Here is a 19,839-nt window from a genome sequence, read left to right on the forward strand (position 1 = left end):
CAGAAATCCGCCTGCCTCTGCCTCCCAAGTGCTGGGATTAAAGGTGTGTGCCACCACTGCCCCCACTGCCCGGCAAAGATTTATTTTATTTATTATATGTAAGTACAGAAGAGGGCATCAGATCTCATTACAGATGGTTGTGAGCCACCATGTGGTTGCTGAGATTTGAACTCAGGACCTTCTGAAGAGCAGTCGGTGCTCTTAACCACTAAGCCATCTCTCCAGCCCCCAAATATGTTTTCTTTGTAACAAATTAGTTTGAAGAACTATTGTTTTTGGTTTTCTTTGGGAGGTGAGGAGGAAGAGGCAGAGATTAAAACCGAGATATCATGTTAGGTGAACTTGAGATGAGGTAGACAGAAATGTTCTCACCCAAAGATGCAACAGACTACATTTCTCTCTTGTCATCCTAACCCCCAAATCAGTTTTACTCTTTAGTAACTTGTCCAGGGTGTTACCTGGGATAATACCTCATTTATTCTTCATCCACTCTGACCCCTCAGTAGAATATGGTTGAATACTATTTCCTTGTCAAACCACTTCTATTTCTTTTTAGTTGGCCAAGTTTGGGTCTATTTTAGTTAGTTCTTTTGAACTTGAGTTTGAACTCTGACCTCTTACAGGGTTTGCTGGGATTTCTTCTCACAAGTCCATTACACATTTCAGATAGAAACATGTTAGCTATAAATTCTTTGGGCATTCTTTAAAAAATGACTTACATTTGTGACATTTCTCTACCAAATGAACCTATGTTTGGGATCTTCTTTTATCTGCATACACTTACAATTCAGCTAGATGATTTTTCTGGTTATCTTGTGGCTTAATTTTCCAAATTTAACTCTATCTTATATTCTACCTTTAAGTGACCCATAGTTGAAAATCATTTAATACATTACCTTTCCTTTTTTAGTGATCTGTGATTCTTTAACATATTTTACTTTATATACTTTCTGCTTATTTGAGTTTGTTGAAATCTTGGATGAATGCCTATTTATAAAAAAAAATTATGATAATATCCTCAAGTGACATTAGCCTTTTGTCCCCTAAATTTAATCCATGTTTTACAGTATTTTAAAAGTTTCTTAAAGGTCATTAGGTGTCTTTGTGCTTATTATTGAGAGTGAGGCTTCCACAAGGAAGGAATCAGTTCAACACCAGGGCCACGCCAGACTGCTTCCATTTCTCCCAATAGTCACCATCCTCAGCTACGCTAAAGTGGAAGCCTTCCTCTGCATAGCAACCTATATCAGCAAAACAGCGAGGAGGGACTGTGGAAAGATAATATAAGCACATCTAATGATATTTTAATCTCAATCTTCTAAAATATTTACTTTTATATATTCAAAGTTTATACAACAATATGTAGTTAAATTATAGACAATATTATTGGAGATTGGTGTTCAATATATATTTTTAGTCCTTCAGGGTAGATGAAAAATGTGACAAACCGTACACCAATTTTTCCAGCGATCAAATACTTTTTTTGGCCCTAATCTAGCCCAAGACTCTTCTTCATATATTGCTTCAGAATTAGCATCCACTGAGTGTTTCCTTGGCCCCCATGTTTTGTCCTAACTGACACCTGCTATGACTTCAGAGCATCAGCACTATAGTCTTCAGGTAACCATTTTTTTTTTCTTTTTTAATTCTCCCACAGACTGCCTATCTGGGATTTACAAATTCTGCTGTTATCTAATTTAGTCTCTCTCCCGTGTCTTCCCAACTCTCTCAGGCTGCTTGTGTCCTCTGCCACCCAATATTATCAAGTCTGCAATGACCTGTGGATCTCAGGGTCTTTCCCTGTCCATCTGGGATAGTCCTGAACCTTCCCTGGTAACATGGATACTACTGTAGCAGAGACTGCTGGGTGCCTTCTCATATGCCCGCTTCCTTTCTCTTTGCTATGCAGACAGGTATACACTTTGAAAAAGTACGGTCTTGTACGACAGCTAAACCCAACTTTGCAGAACCGGAAACTGCTGGGAGGGAGACTTTCATTAAAGTCTCCTTCCAGCCATAAATGGCAGGGAAAGGTCTCACTCATTCCTTCACTTCTTCCTTGCCATCTAGAACACGACCACTTTGTAACTCAATTCTAGTGTTCACTTTGGACTATATGCAGCCTTTGCAATGTGCTAGCTGCTAGCTCTGATACTACACTAGCTTGGGGTCCTAGAGATTTATTGACAATGTGTACTGCTGACAAATCTTTCTATTAAACAGGGAGTAAATCCTTATTTAATTGATTAGTTTGAATTTTTGGTAATAAGCAAGTCAATCTAATTCAATGTAAAGTGGCATGCTTCCTGAGCTCCACACTGCTACATGCTCTGCTCACACTTTGTCAACCCACAACTGAGTTACAATGTCCCGCTGATCTGCAGCGGGGAAGGAAGCCTGCCAAGCACAGCTCTGTGAATGCAATACTCTGTTCTTCTAACATTTAACCTTATGCCCCACTCTACGCTTCCAGTTCTTGAGAATCTTTCTACTTTTAATTACAATCTGTCTTCTTTCAGCTATCTCTGCAACCATATTTAATTTTACAATGCAGTTTTCTTTTGGCTTTTTGAGATAAGAGTCTTGCTATGTATGTCAGGACTGAGACTTACTCACTAGATACTCTCAGACTCTGATTTGACATTTATGTATTAGTTATTATTTGAAGTTTGAAATAAGTAACAGAAGATACATTCTCCAATACTGATTAAAAAACAAAACAAAACAAAACAAAACATCTTGGATCTCTGTATGAAAGAAAATTAGAAAGCATCTTTTGCCATATGGATGGAAAGAAGGATCACTATCAAACAGATGTCTGAGATAAACAAATTCATAGTAGAAACAAATATAATAAAAATCAATGTGCAACCCTGAAAATGAAAACACCTATTAAGGTAGAACAAATGTGTGTGCAGCTAAAGTCATCTACAAGGATATTTCATATTGTAATTTCTTTTAGAAGAGAGAGATGGATAATTTAATTGTTTTCTGAGGTTATAATGCACCTTTACCCACTTCTACATACATATCCACCCCCACTCTTTTTCAAATTTATGGTCTCTTTTTGTTTGTTTTTATAAATAAATATTATTTGATGATGAGTAATGAGGTATGTTTGCAAAAGGATTAAGTACTTTCCATTCCAACTTTAATTTAATGTGAGGCATTCAGGAGACAAACATTCACTAATCATGAAAGTATGCATTATTCAAGGTTCCAGACTTTGAACATAAATATTCTAACAGATCTTGCTCATCCAAGAGAAATGTAAAAACACCTAACATAATGTAATATAAAATTTATATCTCTCTCTATATATAAATATATACAACAGTGAACAATAAGGTTTTATTATGTTAAAATATTATATTAAAAGAATGCAGCATTGAAATATAGATATTTAAAACAAATATATATTTAAATATATTTATTTAAAAACACAGAACTGAAAATACTATTTTGTTTGTACCTGCTTTTTGCTCACTATTATCCTTTGTGTAGCAACTACTGAGTCAAACACTGAACTATATGCACTGTTTTATAACAGGTATAATTTTACTACTTTCCAAAGTAAAACTGCAGCAACAATCTCTTCCCCTGCCAATATGCAGTTTGATCACAAGTCAAAACAATGAACAAGGAAGGCAAAATAAATGAATGTCTACAAATTCACCCTTCATCAAATAAGGATTTTGCGCCTCCTGCTATGATACAACTACTTTCGACGTATGAATTAATACATCTAAGGTTTTAAAGTATGTATAAAATCAGCCAATGCTCACACTTAACATTACAGAGAGTAGCACTGTGCTGATGGACAGCAGGCAGTACATGGCAACTAATTACTCAAATGATACCATAAACTGTAGTAGGTGGAGCAGATCTGTACTCTAAGATACTTTTAAGGGTGAGTTAAGAAAATTGCCAGGTTCAAGGCTGGCCTGTGAAATTGAATGATTTCAAGGCCAGCCTAGGCCTTTGACAGATATCTGAACAAAATACACAAAATATGTTTCCTACCAGCAGAAACAACAATCCATGGTACCTAGAGAAAAGTCACAAGCATGGAACACCTACAATCAGCCTAGCATTGTGCACGAGCACACTCTAAACTGAGAAAGGACGACAGTTCCACTTGAGGGCAGTATGTCTTCTGGTTGAACTGGGAAAGTAAAGAGCTCACTTAGGAGCCTCCCTCACCTCAGGCCCCTGTCTCTTCCTGGAGATGCGCTCTCCATCCCAACCCATCAGTCGCAGATCTCCACTCATTCTCATGGCCATCTGGCCATCCCTCCTGTCCCTTCCCACACCTGATCCTGAACCCTCCATTCCCCCCATTCCCCTCCCTCTCGCCTTTTCCCTCCATCTGTCTTGAGAAAGGAGTGGGGAGTGGGGGAGGGGAGAAGATTGTAGGAGGGGGTGACCAGGAGACAGGCAGTGAGCAGTATGTATAAAGTGAATAAGTAAAATAAATAATTAATTAAATCAAAAATAAGGACAACAACAACAAAAGAGTTCTGGGAGAATGAGGCAGTTGTAAACTGAAGGCCAGGGTAATGACCTGGAGGAACCAATACAAAAAGAAGTCCATTGGTCTGCATAGCTACACAAAGTTGAAGTTAGCCAAACACTACTACAGGTCTGTGCAGGGGAAACCCCACAGGGCCAAAGGATGCACAAAGGCTATGTGTCTACCTCTTCCCAAGCACACACACAGTGTTAGCAGTGCTAGAATATATTTATGTTCCAACTAGACCATGGAGAGTCCTGGATATTTACCCAGAATATTCAGGAGACTCTGAAACCATACTTTAGTAGTGGGACTAACCTGTCCCTAAAGAAAAGCTCTTTTATCCATCTTCTCCAAAGGCTACTGTACCCATGCTCCACTCAGAGCTAGAAACAACAATGGTGACAACGCTGGGAAACAAACAGAACAAAGCACAGAAGATTCAATCAACCACAAATACCTTGAATGTTGGCCAGATCAAATCTTTTCAAAGTGTTCTATGTACAAGCAAGAATTACTAAGCATACAGGTGTGAAAATATGACGAATAAAGCAGTAAGCCAACACTTCAAGCAGATCAAGCGATGTTAAAGTAAAGAAAGTATCAGATGAAAATCAGATACTAGGAAACTAATATTAAAGCATTTCTTTAAAAAAGCTAGTAAAGAGATCAAAAAGAGAAATACACACAAAGGGACTCAAATGTAACACCTAAGAAAAATTATCCAAAGTGAAAAATTTACTTGATATGATTAGCAGTACAGTATGAACATAGAGAGCAAAAGAGAGGGATAGATGCAGAGAGTAAAGGAGAAGGGGAGAGGGGAGAGGGGAAGAGAGGGAAAGGAGGAGGGGGAGGGGAGGGAGGAGAGAGGGGGAAAGAAGGGGGAAGAAACCAGAGGAGAGAGAGGGGGAGAGAGAGAGAGAGAGAGAGAGAGAGAGACAGACAGAGAGAGAGACAGAGACAGAGACAGAGAGACAGAGAGAGGAAGAGAGAGAGCAAGAGAGAGAGAGAGAGAGAGAGAGAGAGAGACAGAGACAGAGACAGAGACAGAGAGACAGAGAGACAGAGAGACAGAGAAAGCGAGCCTTAGAAACAGCATCAGAAACCACCCAAAATAAAACTGGGAGAAAACAACCTTAAGAAAAGAAGACAAACAACCTAAAAATCAGCCTCTGTTGGTCCAGGAAAGTGTCAAGTGTCTAGCTTACATGTGACTAGATTCCAAATGAAGGAATCCAGCCAGAAAGGTCTCCAAAAGGAGGTGAAGGGAAAAACAAACTGTCAAGTCCAGTACACTGCAAGTGCATCTGTCAAAAGAAAGGCTGAGGCAAAAGCTTACTTCCTGCAGTAGAGGCTGAAACCAATCTAAGTATCGGATGGAGTAGGAAATGGCATAGTTCTGGGAGAGAAAAGGAATGCCATCATTCAAAAAGGACCAGTGAAAATGGTACTTATGTGGTCAAAACAGGAAAAATTGGCTTCTCACTTTATAAAACAGAATGGTTAAAAAGTCAAAATGTAAAAAAATGTAAAATAAAAAGTAACATAAAAATACAGGGTGTATGACATATGTATGAACACAATACCAACTATAGGCAGAAGGTAGGAAAAAACAATAAATACTTTATGTGTAAAGTTATATAGTGCATGATGGCAGACTGTAATGCTTTAATGCAAACTTTATAATAGTTACTAATAAATAAGAAATACTTATTAGTTCTAAATATTATTGGGAGAATGACAGAATTCTTAAACAGAACAAAAACAAATGCTTGAGAGGACTGGAGATAAGACTTAGTGGCTAAGAGCCCTCTAGCTGTTCTTATAGAGGATCTGGGTTCTATTTTCCGCACCTACATGGCACAGCACTCCGTAATTTCAATTCTGAGTGATTTGATGCTTTCTTCTGGCCTTTGCAGGCACTGCATGCATATGCTACCCAGACAAACAGGCAGGTAAAAACACTCTTATACAAACATACCCTTGCCCCCTACCACTCCACAGAGTACCCCAACTATCTGTCTAAGAGTCAGAATAAGAAACAAAAAACAGAAGAAGCAAGTGCAACACTCTTGCTATCAGTGTTGTATTTAAGTTTTCTGGTTTTTGCAAGAGTACTTGAATTCAAGCACATTAGTACTTAGTAGAACAAATGATTTGCTCCAATTATTAAAAGGTGAAGGTTATCATACTAAGTAAAATTATAAGACTCAAGAATATATGTTCTTCAAGACTCCAGTGATCTGGAGTAATAGTAACTTAAAGATAATTAGCATTAAGTGAGTATTTAAGAATCATGTACTTGCAGGGCAATGGTGGTGGAGCATGCCTTTAATCCCAGCACTTGGGAGGCAGAGGCAGGTGGATTTCTGAGTTTGAGGCCAGCCTGGTCTATAGACTGAGTTACAGGACAGCTAGGGCTACACAGAGAAACCCTGTCTCAAAAAACCAAAAAAAAAAAAAAAAAAAAAAAAAAAAGAATCATGTACTTACATAATCATTTAAAAGTGATAACATCAAACATTTAACATCTAGCATGATAACATTTTAGTTCATCACAAAAATATTGTGAAGCTGATGTTACTTTTGGCTCAGGATTACTAATAAAGTGCACACTTCCTGCCATCTGATTCTCAAAGGTGCTAAAACTGTATGTCAGAGATAAGATGGATGAACTCTTAAACAAATAGTGCCAGGAACCTGGACAGTCTGATGTAAAAGTGTCAATCACTGTCTTTATGTCTCTGAAACTCAAGTGAAAATGGATCTAATTCCCTAATCACAGCCTTGAAATCATAGGGGAAACTTCACATTAGAGGCATAGGCAAAGACTTTAAGAACAGGATTCAAAACAGCTTAGAGAATAATATCAAGAATTGACAAATGTTAATTACATAAAATTACACAGCAAAGTAATTTCCAAAGAAGAAACAATCTGTACAACACAAGAAAATCTTTGCTATCTATATATCTGGGAAATTAATATTCAGGATATATAGAACATTAAAAAAATCTAAGAAATAAGTGAACAAATGTGTGTTGTTCAAAACAACTCAAGAGTTAATCCACAAATAAAAAAAATTTCAACATTGTCAGTCATTGTGGAAATGTAAGTCAAAACTACATTGAGGAGTCTTCACCTTATCTCAATCAGAATGGCTAAGATGAAAACCAAAAAATGCTGGTAACTGTGGGGATCACATTCATGCATTGTGAGTGGGAATATAAGGAAGTACAAGCGTTATAAAAATCAGGATGGAGCTGCAACAGCTCTGCTTCCTGAGGCGCTTCCTCTCAGAGCTGTGTGGTTCCTGGGCTCCAGTGTCTCGGGACACCCTTCCATTGGAACACTGTCCCACCTCAGAGCTGTGTGGTTCCTAGGTCACAGGATAACCTTCCCTTAGGACATAATTAAGCATTTTTCCCTCGAAAGAACTGAAGCCTAAGGATGTCAGTTGGCACATGAAGTTACAGAAGACAGCAGTTGTGAATTTGCACACGATTTTACATTTTAGTCACTTCAAACAAATAGTATGTATAATGATTATAAGCAGGAAGTTGTGTGATTCCTTATTCTTTTTGTAAGTATTAGAAAGTTTCTAAAAACAAACAAACAAACAAAAAACCAAACCAAAACAAAACAAAAAACACAAAACCCACGCATTATTTTGATCAATGTTTCTCAATGTTAGTAAACAGTACTGTCTATTGCTTCTAGAGGGAGCAGGAGAAACATGGGGGTGCATTGTGAGTTATGTGCATATGAATAACAAAAGGCAATGTTGGGTGTTTACCTTCAATGTCCACCACATGTTTTTGTTTGTTTGTTCTGCAGTTTTGTTTTCAGCCAAGGTCTTTTAACTGAACCTAGAGCTTGCTGATTAGATAGACTGGCTGTCCAATCAGTTCCTGATACCCACCTGTCCCCGAATTTTGAGTGCTGGGATTAGAGAGGAACGCTGTCTTGCCTGGCTTCTATGAAAGTGTTAGAAATCAAACTTGCGTCATCATGCTTGCATGGTAAGCACGTTACAACTAAGCCACTTTCCCTGTGAATGTGGTGTGGGGGAACTGTAGCCACTTACAATGACTTTCTAAAATTTGCCAGGCAGTCCTGTCCACAAAGAATTGCTCTTCCATGATGTCCAGCCCTTTTTCCAAAAGGAAATGGTAATAAACTGAGTCTCAATAAACAAAAGTACCTCCCCAAAACTTGGTAAGCTCCAGTATAGAAGAACAAAAGTCATCATAACAGCTAAATGAAGCAGAATTTAGAAAGCATGTCTCCTGAAGCCTGCTATAGTCTGCTGCTGTTCTGAAAGGATGAGGTCTCCACCTCCGAGCAGTCAAATGTAACCATTATGAAAAGCAAGCAATACCAAGTGGCTTGAATTCAAAGAAGGGATGGCAGAGAAGGAAATGAAAGTTGGGGGACTGCACACACTGTATTCCTGCAATACCAGCTTTTTTCTGAAGAGTGTAATTTAAACAAAGGAGAGTATTTGAATGACTAAAATGACTACAGTTACAGAACAAAAAATATGGTTGCTCTTATACTTGCACAAATAAAAGTAATGCAATTATAATGAATGGAGCAGGGATTGGTCATTCTGTGTATTTACTGTTAACCTTTCACTGTCATAGTACAGTGTGTTGAGCTGATGGGCGATGGTGGCACATGTCTTTAATCCTAGCACTTGGGAGGCAGAGACAGGTGGAATTTCTGAGTTTGAGGCCAGCCTGGCCTACATAGTGAGTTCCAGGACAGCCAGGGCTACACAGAGAAACCTTGTCTCAAAAAACAAAACAAACAAACAAACAAAAACAAAAATAAAAAAATTCAAAAAAGACTATGGTGGTAATTTATCATTTAAGTTCCAAAACCACAAAGATAACAAGATTCTTCTCATTGGTTTAGGCTTATCTAACTTAGTAATCCATTTTTTTCTGTGTGATTAAGAACAAACTAATAACAGGCAATCTTTAATGTTAATTTGCACATACTTTAGCAAAGAAAACCAATATTACTGGCATTTCAGTTAAACACTTCTACTTTTATGTTATATCATATCTGATTAAAACGGTTGCATGTATCCACAACTTCCCGAGGACCTACTTAACCTTTCTGTCATCACTTAAACAAATGGAGTCTCAAGAGACTGTTTTCCAGGTCACTGAAGGGCTATGCCTTTACAACGTCGCCCCCTAGAGGAATCTTTAAAAGCCAAACTGTGAAGTTCATGTTTTTAGTTACAGGGAACTTAAAAAAAGAGATCTTTTTGGATTTGGCCTATAGCATCAAATCTGGTGGTGTCAAAACTGTTATAATACAATACTATTAGTGAGGACTCAAATATTTTCTGGTTTTATTAAAGAAAGGTGGAGGAACTTAAAGATAAAAGACCCTGCTAATTTTGGATTAGCATCTGAGGCTTCTCACTGCCTATGACTTTTAATAGTTTTTGATTTCAGTTTTTAATGGCTTTATTTTTACAGTATGAAATATGTCAACTTAGAGAAAAGGAAAAAAGCAATCAAAAAGTACATACACATATGAACATGCTATTGCTTAATAATATATATGAGATTCTTTGTCCTACATTTTCATATAACTTGTCATCTTATAAAATACACTTTGCCATTTTTCAACAATAACTTCTACCAGTGAGGCCACTTACTATTTTCCTATTTATTTATACATTTGTGATATATTTACACACACACACAGTTTGTGCTTTGAAATTTTACCTTCATTTATAGCAAAGCTTGTGCAGTACTTGGGCCCCACACATGCTAGGCAAGTGCTCTCACAGGGAGCTATTTCCCTAGCACTGTTTCTTTTCTGAGACATGGTCTCCTCTAACCCAGGTTGGCGGTGAACTCTTGATCCTCTTAACTCTATCACCTTAGTGCCAGGATTACAGGTGTATATTATGATGCTCAACAAACAAGAATGTTAAAATCTCCTGCATTTAGTATTACCCACAGGAGCAGATCTAGCATGTCCAAAATATTTCAGTGTCTGTTGTTTTCTGGTTTTATTAAAGAAAAAAAGATATACAGCATACATATTTCATGAAATTCTGCTTAAAGCAATATTCATGATTTTTTTCCTAAACATGAATTTACCCAAACTGGAACCACTTAACTACAGATATTTAATTTTCCCAAAATGCCTTCAAAAACTTTGTGCCAACTCACTTGGCTATGTCATTGAACCTGTACCAAGTTCAATTTTTCTATTAAAAATGGTACTCATTTAATTTATACTTATTACTAATTATCTTAGTTAGGGTTACTATTGCTGTGATGAAACACCATGTCCAAAAGCAACTTGGGAAGAAAGGGTTTATTTCCTTCATAGTCCATCACCAAAAGCATCAGAACAGGAAGTCAGAACAGGAACCTGGCAGCAGGGGTTAATGCAGAGGCCACAGAGGAGTGCTGTTTAAAGGCTTGTTTCTCATGGCTTGCTATCTTAAAGAACTCAGCACCACCTGCCCAGCGATGGCACCACCCACAATGGGCCGAGCCTTTCCTCATCAATCACTAACCAAGAAAGTGTTCTACAGGCTTGCCTACAGCTGAATATGATGTAGGCATTTTCTCAATTGAAGTTCTCTCCTCTTAGATGACTCCAGCTTATGTCAAGTTGATACAAAACCAAGTGGGACACTGACTAAGCTGAGTGTTAATAATTAACACACTGTCCTTCATTAGTTTGCATTTTTGTCCACTTATTCACAGGGATCTTATATCTGTAAAAATTGAGGCTGGGAAGATGGCTCAATAGTAAGGATCCTGTGCAAGCAAAGGGATCTAAGTTCAGATTGCCGGTACCTACTGCCATTCAGACCGCTTGTAAGTGGGAATTAAGATGATAGAAGAATTGCAGTTTCAGTTTTTTTTTTTTATTTCTGAGAAATCCTTGTTGACCTCGTTAGCTTTATTCAAAATGTTAATAGGAAATGACCAGAATGTCCTCCATCATTAAACTGCTAAGCTGTAATAAACACATAAAAAGACATACGTGCATGGAGAGTAAGGTATATATGGTAAAGGGTACCATGATGGATGTAAGGAACATAAACCATTTTGTGTAACTTAGACACCATTTTCTGTGACTTGAAATAATATGGCGGAGACTGCAATCAAGCATCTCTGTTAAGAGCTATACCTCAGAAGCCAGCTCTAGGCAGGCTACCTGGCAGCTCAGATACCTTAGATGGAGTCTAGCAGAGAAAAGGCCCTGATATTTTAATGACATAACTCCAAGCTGTTGCTGATGTGTTAGTGAAGCAGTCCAAGCTCTGAGCCCTGGGAGCACAAAGCTACCAGACAGTCTCTAGGATCACACTGCTCCCAAAACTTGGCTTCTCTAGCTTCTGTGCTGATACTCATTGGCAGGAGGACCTGAGACTTTGTGCAGAGATGGCCTTCGTCTTGGTGACCACTGAACTTTCCAGCACTGTCACTGGGAGCACCTGTCAGCACTAGCAACTGGCCTATTCTTTCAAGGATCTCCAGGACTTCCATCAAGTGCCATCCTCACATCCTGCTACACTGAAGGACTTCATGGTGGATGTGAGTGGAGGCTGTAAGCTTGAGAGCCCTTGCAGAAGAATCAGCACTGGAACCCTGCAGCAGCGGTTCTGCTCAAACAACTGTTCACCACTTGGGAAGATGCCTGTTTTACTTCCATATTATCATGGTTTCATAAGGAATCTTTACATAAAGAAACCAAGTGTATTCCAAGTGTTCAAAAATCCTGTTTGGACATCCTATTGCCAAACACCTTACTGCCAACAGGTCATGCTTTCCGAAATGAATCCTTAAACTGTTGTGTCTTGACTGTGATGATAAGAATAGGAACCAATACTGACAAAACTGCTTAGAATTAAGTGTATATACACATAAATAATAAGACTTGGAAATTTTAGAAAAACGTTGGTGGACTGTACCAATTTCAATTTTCTGGCTAAGATGTCATATGGCATTTTTGGGAACAACAGGCTTTCTCTGTATTATTTCTTACACCTGCACATGGATCAAAAGTGACCTCAAAAGAAAAATTCCTAATTAAAAAGTGAACTTGCTGGCCTTGGTATGTCAGCATTCAGGTGGGTCTTGTTGAGACTGTGGGAAACCAGAGCTATAAAGACTATGCTTGAAAACACACAACACAAGACAAACTTATAGGATTCATTCTTGAAATGGACAGATTTTTCAATTATGGTGAATTCACTATTTTGTTATGATTATGTTAAATAGTCCAAGCAAGAAAACAATAAATACCTTAGTACTGCTAAAGAGGGACAAAAATAATCTAATACATATTTAAGCATTAACTTCTGATTTAAAAGAAGAACAAAAGAGCAAGCAACCTAGAAATGTAAGACTACTAAGGTAACAACAAACAAAACAAGAGAATTCCTATTAAGTCCAGGAATCATTTTTTTTTAATCACTCAAGAATAAATATAACACACATAATGTATTTTGGGTTTCCTATTCTTAGAAACTCCTATTTATAACAGTATTTGTATTAGGGATCCAAGTCAATACATAGTTTCATTTCATAAGTATTTTATACACAGAGACTACAGATAATTTTTTGAGTGTATATCTGTATCCTTCTGAAGGCATGTATGAAGGCAGGGATCAAAGAAGGGAGTTTTTCTCTGTTGCTTTCCACCTCATTTTCTAAGACAAGGTCTCTCATTGAACCTGGAGTTTATCCCCACTGCCTGGGTCATATGGCAGAAAGCTCCTTGTACCTACCTGTCCCGCTTCCCAGACTCATGCTATCAGGAGTCTTTTATGCTATATCATGCTATCTTTTAGGCAGGTCTAAACTCAGTTCTCATGCTTGCATAGTAAGCACTTCATCTACTCTCTCTCTAGCATCTCTCTCACCATCTCTCTAGCACCCATCTCTCAGCATGGGAGGAAAGTTTATCTATTTCAATAGTCTGAAGCATGAGACAATGTTTCTCAGTGTGAATTTTTTACTTGTGCCATCATGTTGACATTAATAGCCTTTTGGATTTTAGAGCACATAGGGTGTGTGTGGTGGAATGTAACTTAAAAGGTTTAAAGATGAACTTAGTACTAAGAAACTACCTGAATTGGGCAGACAGATTTGAAAACAAACGGTACTCAGAAATAAAAAATAAAAGTTGACTTGAAAACAAACAATACTAGGAAATAAAAAAATAAATGTTGACATCAACTCAATAGCTGTGTTAAGTAACAGATATGTGGAAGAAAAGGCCTTAAGGATTTACACAACATACAATGAAATATATGAGAGAATTAAGAGAAGACAATTAAAAGGAAAAGGATAACACACATGTAATAGGAACTCCACAATAGCAATAATAAAACAGCATCAACAACAAAAGTTTCTATAGTTGTTAAGAGATCCAGTTATAGTCTTAAGAAACAAAATCCCAAGTGAGGACACAAAACAAATGAAGGCCTAGCAAACTAGAATGTATCCTCGAAACTGACAGACAATTTATATCAAGCATTTTGGAAAAAGGACTTCTTGAAGAAAAACCAGACTGTGAACTGGGAGAAAATAGCTGCAATACATGCAACAAAGGACTAGTATATATTATTAGGAAATGACATTTCAATAGAAGCTCGGGCAAAAGCAACAAAAGGCAGTTCAAAAGAGAAGCATGAGCTTAATTAACATATGAATAAATGTTGAACCTCATTAAGACTCGGAGAATTGCAAATATCATTTCAAAGAGACAGCATCCTCAGCCACCAAAGTAGAAAAAATTAAAACTTCAGTAACGTCAAATGTGAGTACATTTATACCTTCCTATTCCTTAAACTCGGTATGAATATTATGCAGGTCTCTTAACAGAAACTGCATTACAGCCAAATTGACTCTCATAAAACATGACCACTCATGACCAGAGAGAAGGGATTCTACTGAAATAGAAACACCCATAAAAACCAGGTAACAGCAGGCAAAAAGGTCCTTACCAGGAAAGGGTGAGGACATGGGTGGACTCCCATTTCAAGTTTACCTAGGACAGGGAGCTGTAAAGCTTAATTTGAGGTGACTGTCATGAGAAGCACTTCTCTTGTTTTTTGTTTGTTTTGTTTTTTGTTTTGTTTTCTTTTTGTTGTTTTAAACAAAGAAAACAGGAGAACAAGCTTAGAACAAAGGGCAGGAATGGACATAGTGACACAGGAAGGAAAAGATCCTGGGTAGTCACAAAGGTGCACAGTAATAGGTGTGAGAATAAGGATTAGCCTAGAGTGAAACAAAGGGCCCTGGTTCACAACGTCGGCTTCTTTGTTGTGTACCAATTTCTCTCTGGCTCTAGACAGTCCATATCTCGCCCCTCCTCGTTTAAACTTGCCTCTGGATCTTTAGACTTTTATTCCTTTTACAGGTACATTCTTTGACAATTGTGCACAAAGGTCTGGCTTCAACTGTCAACTGAGCAATGTTTCTGAACACAAGATGATGAGGAAATGAGGCCCTTCTCCCCTTCTTGATTGGCTTTATAAAATGCACAAGTACTGTTCAAACACCCTCCTCTCAGTAGTCCTTAACAAAGGAGCTGGGGTTTTTTTTGTTGTTGCTTTTTTTTTGTTTTGTTTTGAATACAGTACTTAGGAATGCTTGGCAATAGGCAAAAGGGCTCAATGAAGACCGTCAAAAGAACAGGCATGGTGGAACCAATACTCTTACGATGTTATAAAAATGAAGTATAGTCACCTTGTGGCTTGCAGAAGAGGTGAGAATTCAGATCTTAAATCAAGTGGAGTATGGCAATTACTGGTAGTGGGGGTGGTGGGGGTGGGGTCATCCACGCACATTTGAGAAATGAGCCACACGTGGAGAAGGGAAGGCTTGACTTGGTCCAGAGTTTTGCTAACAATGTCCACAACAGTTTCTTTAGAAACTCAGAGTACAGCTATTTCTTGCAACAAAGATACGAGTATAATATTCACATTATAGTTTACATAAAACCACTAGTCCTACCCACTTCACCAACTCTAAATGTCTGAACGGAGTGCAACCTGTTTCCTCTTCAGCGGTACGGTAGCATATACATCTCAAACTAGGAACACTGTTATTAAAACTTCTTAACTTTCGGGATAGCTAAAGGAGGACTCAAGATTCTTATTGGTGGTGATGAGGAGTACGGAAAACAAGTCAAGAACAGCCAAATTCAAATTTTTCAGTAGCAGACACTGCCCACTGAACCGTTTCTGTGTTTTGGAACGGGACTTGAAAGCTCTGGTAACTAATGCACAGTTTTTGTTACGTTTTCTATTAGCCTCTCTTCCTACCCATCTCTGGGAAACCTACAAGCGTTTCACCCTTATCCACTACCGAGAAGACGGGTAGCTTTGGTGTGTACACAGAACAGCCGGGGGGCGTGTGCAGAGTACCCAGGAGGAGGTGTGGTGCAGTTCCGAGGCTCCTGGCGGCTGGAGAGACCGGGGGCCGGGGTGGAGGGAACTCTAGCACTTGGGGATTCCCTGGGTGGCAGAGGTCAAGGCTCGGGTCTAAAGCCAGGGGGCGGGGCGGGCCTCAGGAACGGAGTGAGGCGCGGGGCTCGGGGAGTAACCGTGCGGGAGGACGGAGGCTCGGAGGGACTCACAGTAGTAGGCCACCACGGGGTCCCGCTTGTCATGCTCCTGCGCCGTTCTCAAATGGTGCTGTATGCTCTTAAACTGCGCGGGCAGCGGCGGCAGAGGGGCCAGCGCAGCCATCTCCACTCCCGGAAGCGCTACTTCCTACTAGCCGGTCACAGATACTTCCGCTTCCGCCTCCGAGTGGGGCCACGCTCACCCACGCTTCCGCTGCTGAGAAGCTTGTCCGCAACGGGTGCCCGAAGGAGACAAAACTACGCTGCCTGGCTCAAGGCAGTTATTATTTGGAGAATGAAAGTCTCCTATGTTGCATACGGCTCCAGCGCTCTCTGCTGGTAAGATGAAGATCGCGTTTTTTAAAATTTAACTCTTGTTTGTTTTTGTTTGTTTGTTTGCATGGAACAAAAAGGAAAGAAAAGAAAGGGGAAAATAAGAACGTAAAGGAAACACGTATGTAAAGGAGACTGGAACTGGAAACAACCGTTGCTTTTAGTTTAAGAAGTTTTAAATTCTTATATGAGAAATACTATGTTTACATACTAAATTAAACTTTGCATGTTCAAACATTGGACTTATCCAGTCCTTTTCAAACTTGAAAGCTAAACACATGCAAACTAATAAAAATTGAATACTTTCTCTGATCTAGCTAGTGTATGTTTTAGTGAACTAATACTATGCATGTTGATTAATTAGAGGAAGATGATGAAACATTAGGAAAATATTAGTCTATCTTAATACTTGGCAAGATAGAGTCCAGGAGATTCAGCACTTCCGACTCACGGCATTTATAGCATACCCCACCTTTTCTTTATAGAAGTGATTTTCATTTAGTTAGTTAGTTAGTTAGTGGCTCCTCTCCATTCCGTAGTATCATCCCTAAGGACTTACATTTCATTTGAACTTTTCTGTTTTTACATTGCCAATACTGACTTATTGGTATTGGTGCTTCCCTTTCTATACATGGAATAGTCTGAGAAGTATTGCTATAGATTCTTCCATAAAGATTCACTAGAATTGAAGAGTGTCAGGCATGGTGGTGCACACCTTTAATCCCAGCATTCTGGAAGCAGAGGTAGGTTTATCTCTGAGGTCTAGGGAAATAGGGTCCACAGAGGTAATTCCAGGACAGCCAGGGCTACAAAGAGAAACTTGTCTTGGGGGAGTGAAAGGGCATCTAGTAGGAAACATTACTAGCTAAGTTATTGATTTATTATTCATTTTTGCTTTGTGGACAAACTTTTGAAAAAATATTGCTTCATTTTAATTTCTGGTTGTGAACCTTTTTAAGTTATCTAATTTATGTCTAATTTTGGTGAGTTATGTATGCCTAGGAACTCATTTCCTTTAGATTTTTCAGTTGCTTTCTTATAGTATAAGTTTTTGAAATATTCTCTAGTATTGGATTCTTCCCTAACAACCTGTTTTACATCCCAGATTTTGGTTTCTCTCTCTGTTTAGTTTGACTGGGAGTTTTTCAGTCTGGTGTATCTTTTCAAAGAACCACATCCTTTTGAACTGATATAATGGTACTCTTGTAGCCTCTGGTTCATTAGTTTCTGCCCTGTTTTCTATAGGTTCTAAATTCCTACTTCTTTGGGGTTTGGCTTGTTCTTTTTTCCCTAGAATGGTTAAAGGATCCTTTAACCACCCTAGTAATGGTGCCTTTTTTTTTTTTTTTTTTTTTTTTTTTTTTTTTTACTAATGATCTTGAGTTTTCTTTATAATGTGGACACTTTCCACTTTTTAGTTTCACACTTTGCAATAACAGCTGTCCTATCTGTATCCTAGAGTTCTGGTAAGTTGTGCTGCAGTTTTCACTTCATACTAACAACTTTAAAGTTTCTTCCTTAACTTCTTCAAGTGACTCACTGCTCCTTCTAGAGTGCACTGTTCAGTCTTTAAACATTTGTGGTTGTTTCTAGTTTTATTCCATTGTCTCACAAGATACAAGGAATTATTTCAATTCTCTTGTATATACTTAGACTCACTTTATGACCTATAATTTGTTCTATGATAGAAAATTTCTATAGGAGGAGTAGAAGAATGTATACTTTGTGTACACTGGATAGAATTTTCTGTAGCTATCTATTGATTCCGACTGGTCTGTGATGCAGTTTAAGTCTGAACTTTCTTTGCTGATTTTTATTTTGGATGGATTTTCTGAGACTAAAAATAGGGTTCTGATATCTGGGATACTGATTGTCTCAGCATATGTCTGACCTTTAATGAACATTACTGTTTAATTTATGAAATTGAGGGTCAAATATTCAGTGAATTCATTGATACACTTACAATTGATAAATCATTCTTGGCTCACTTGACTAGTATATGATGGTCTTCTTTGTTGATTTTGACTTGAAGTCTCTTGGCTTGCTTGATTTGTTTCTACTTACCTACTACTACACTAATATTCTTTGAATCTCAGTCTCTAGGTGACTTTCCCAGAGATGTGTTAGGTCATTTTTTTTCTTCTCCCCGTATGGTGACTTTTGTTTGTTTGTTTGCTTGCTTCACAGCCCCCCCCCCTTTGGACTTACTGTATTGAAATAATGGAATTTTCCCTTTTAGGAAATTTATTCTATCATTTGCTTTCAGTTGTATTTCCATGTAAAATTTAAAAACCACTTGCAGATATTTATAATAATTTGCTGAGATTCTATTGGCCTTATAGATCAGTTCGAGTCAGTATCAGAAGTCCTAAGTGATTAAAGGCTAGCAACATAGTTACGGCTATGGCAGGCTTTTTTCTTTTTTTGAACTTACTTTCAGGATTGCTGCATTATTTTTATACTTGTCTAGCAAATACTGTGTGATTTTTCCTTATGGGTTTCCTGTATTTTACTCTATTCTAAAAGGTAAAACATCAACACCTTTAAGGATTTTGTTGCTGGTTTTTGTTGCTACAGTGTTTTCTTGATGCATTTCACTATTCTTGTAGGTTTCTTTTTTAATGTTTTAGAATTTTTCTGTGTCCTGCCTTATGAGTGGAGATGGTTTCTAAGCTGTATATCTGCATATCTTTTATTTTGGTCTTATTAAGTTTATCGAAGAAATCCTTCAGCCTATATACTTTTTTTGTTGTTTTTGCTTTAGTGAACTACAGTTCAAATTAAACCAAAATAGTAAAAGTGGAAATTTTTCTCTTTGCTCAAATCATGAGGGAAAATTGTTCATTCTTTCAATATTATGTGGTATTTCCAAAGATTCATATATATGTATATATATATGTACGTACATATATATTATATATGTACGTACATATATATATATATATATATATATATATATATATATAATCAAATGCTGGTAATTTCATATTACGTGAAAAGTTTTATTTTGTTTATTTTATCAGAAATGTCTGCTAAATATAATCAAATACTTTCATTGGCATCTGTTAAGATGTCTATGTGGTTTCTTCCTTTATTCTTTTAATACAGTTCAATCACATCAATTCCCTTTAAGTATTTAAAAAAAAGTCTCTTATTTCCAGGATAAACCCAACCTGGACATGTTTAATCTGTACACATAGCTGGCTTACATTTGCTTATTTTTTTGCTAGGAATTTTGATATCAAAATTATGATACAAAATGAAGCTGCTCTAATGGAATAAAATGGAAACATTCTCTCCTCATTCCCATGTGATCTTGCCCAAGAAGCTAGGGGCCTCCTTTCCTTTCTTTCTAAAGAGATTT

At 37.8% G+C, this 19,839-nt stretch overlaps 2 protein-coding genes across 9 annotated transcripts in view; one reads left to right on the forward strand and one right to left on the reverse strand.

The window, feature by feature from the left end:
• The window catches only part of Vta1 (vesicle trafficking 1), a 63,711-nt gene extending 47,351 nt beyond the window's left edge, over nt 1–16,360 (reverse strand). The window contains exon 1 of one of the 2 annotated variants that reach the window (XM_031380480.1): nt 16,155–16,360. In XM_031380480.1, the coding sequence (XP_031236340.1) occupies nt 16,155–16,266 (112 nt within the window). In that variant the 5' untranslated portion in view covers nt 16,267–16,360. The remainder of the gene's footprint in view (nt 1–16,154) is intronic. The other variant, XM_031380481.1, reaches the window with a different exon arrangement.
• Nucleotides 14,266–19,839, forward strand: part of Nmbr (neuromedin B receptor) — a 63,491-nt gene continuing 57,917 nt past the window's right edge. For 6 of the 7 annotated variants that reach the window (XM_031380472.1, XM_031380474.1, XM_031380473.1 and 3 more), the window contains exon 1: nt 16,018–16,481. The gene's annotated coding sequence lies outside the window, so the exon portion shown is untranslated. Of the gene's footprint in view, nt 14,331–16,017; nt 16,482–19,839 lie in introns of those variants that run through there. The other variant, XM_031380477.1, reaches the window with a different exon arrangement.

This window comes from Mastomys coucha, unplaced genomic scaffold, assembly GCF_008632895.1.
Source record: "Mastomys coucha isolate ucsf_1 unplaced genomic scaffold, UCSF_Mcou_1 pScaffold2, whole genome shotgun sequence".
NCBI lineage: Eukaryota > Metazoa > Chordata > Mammalia > Rodentia > Muridae > Mastomys > Mastomys coucha.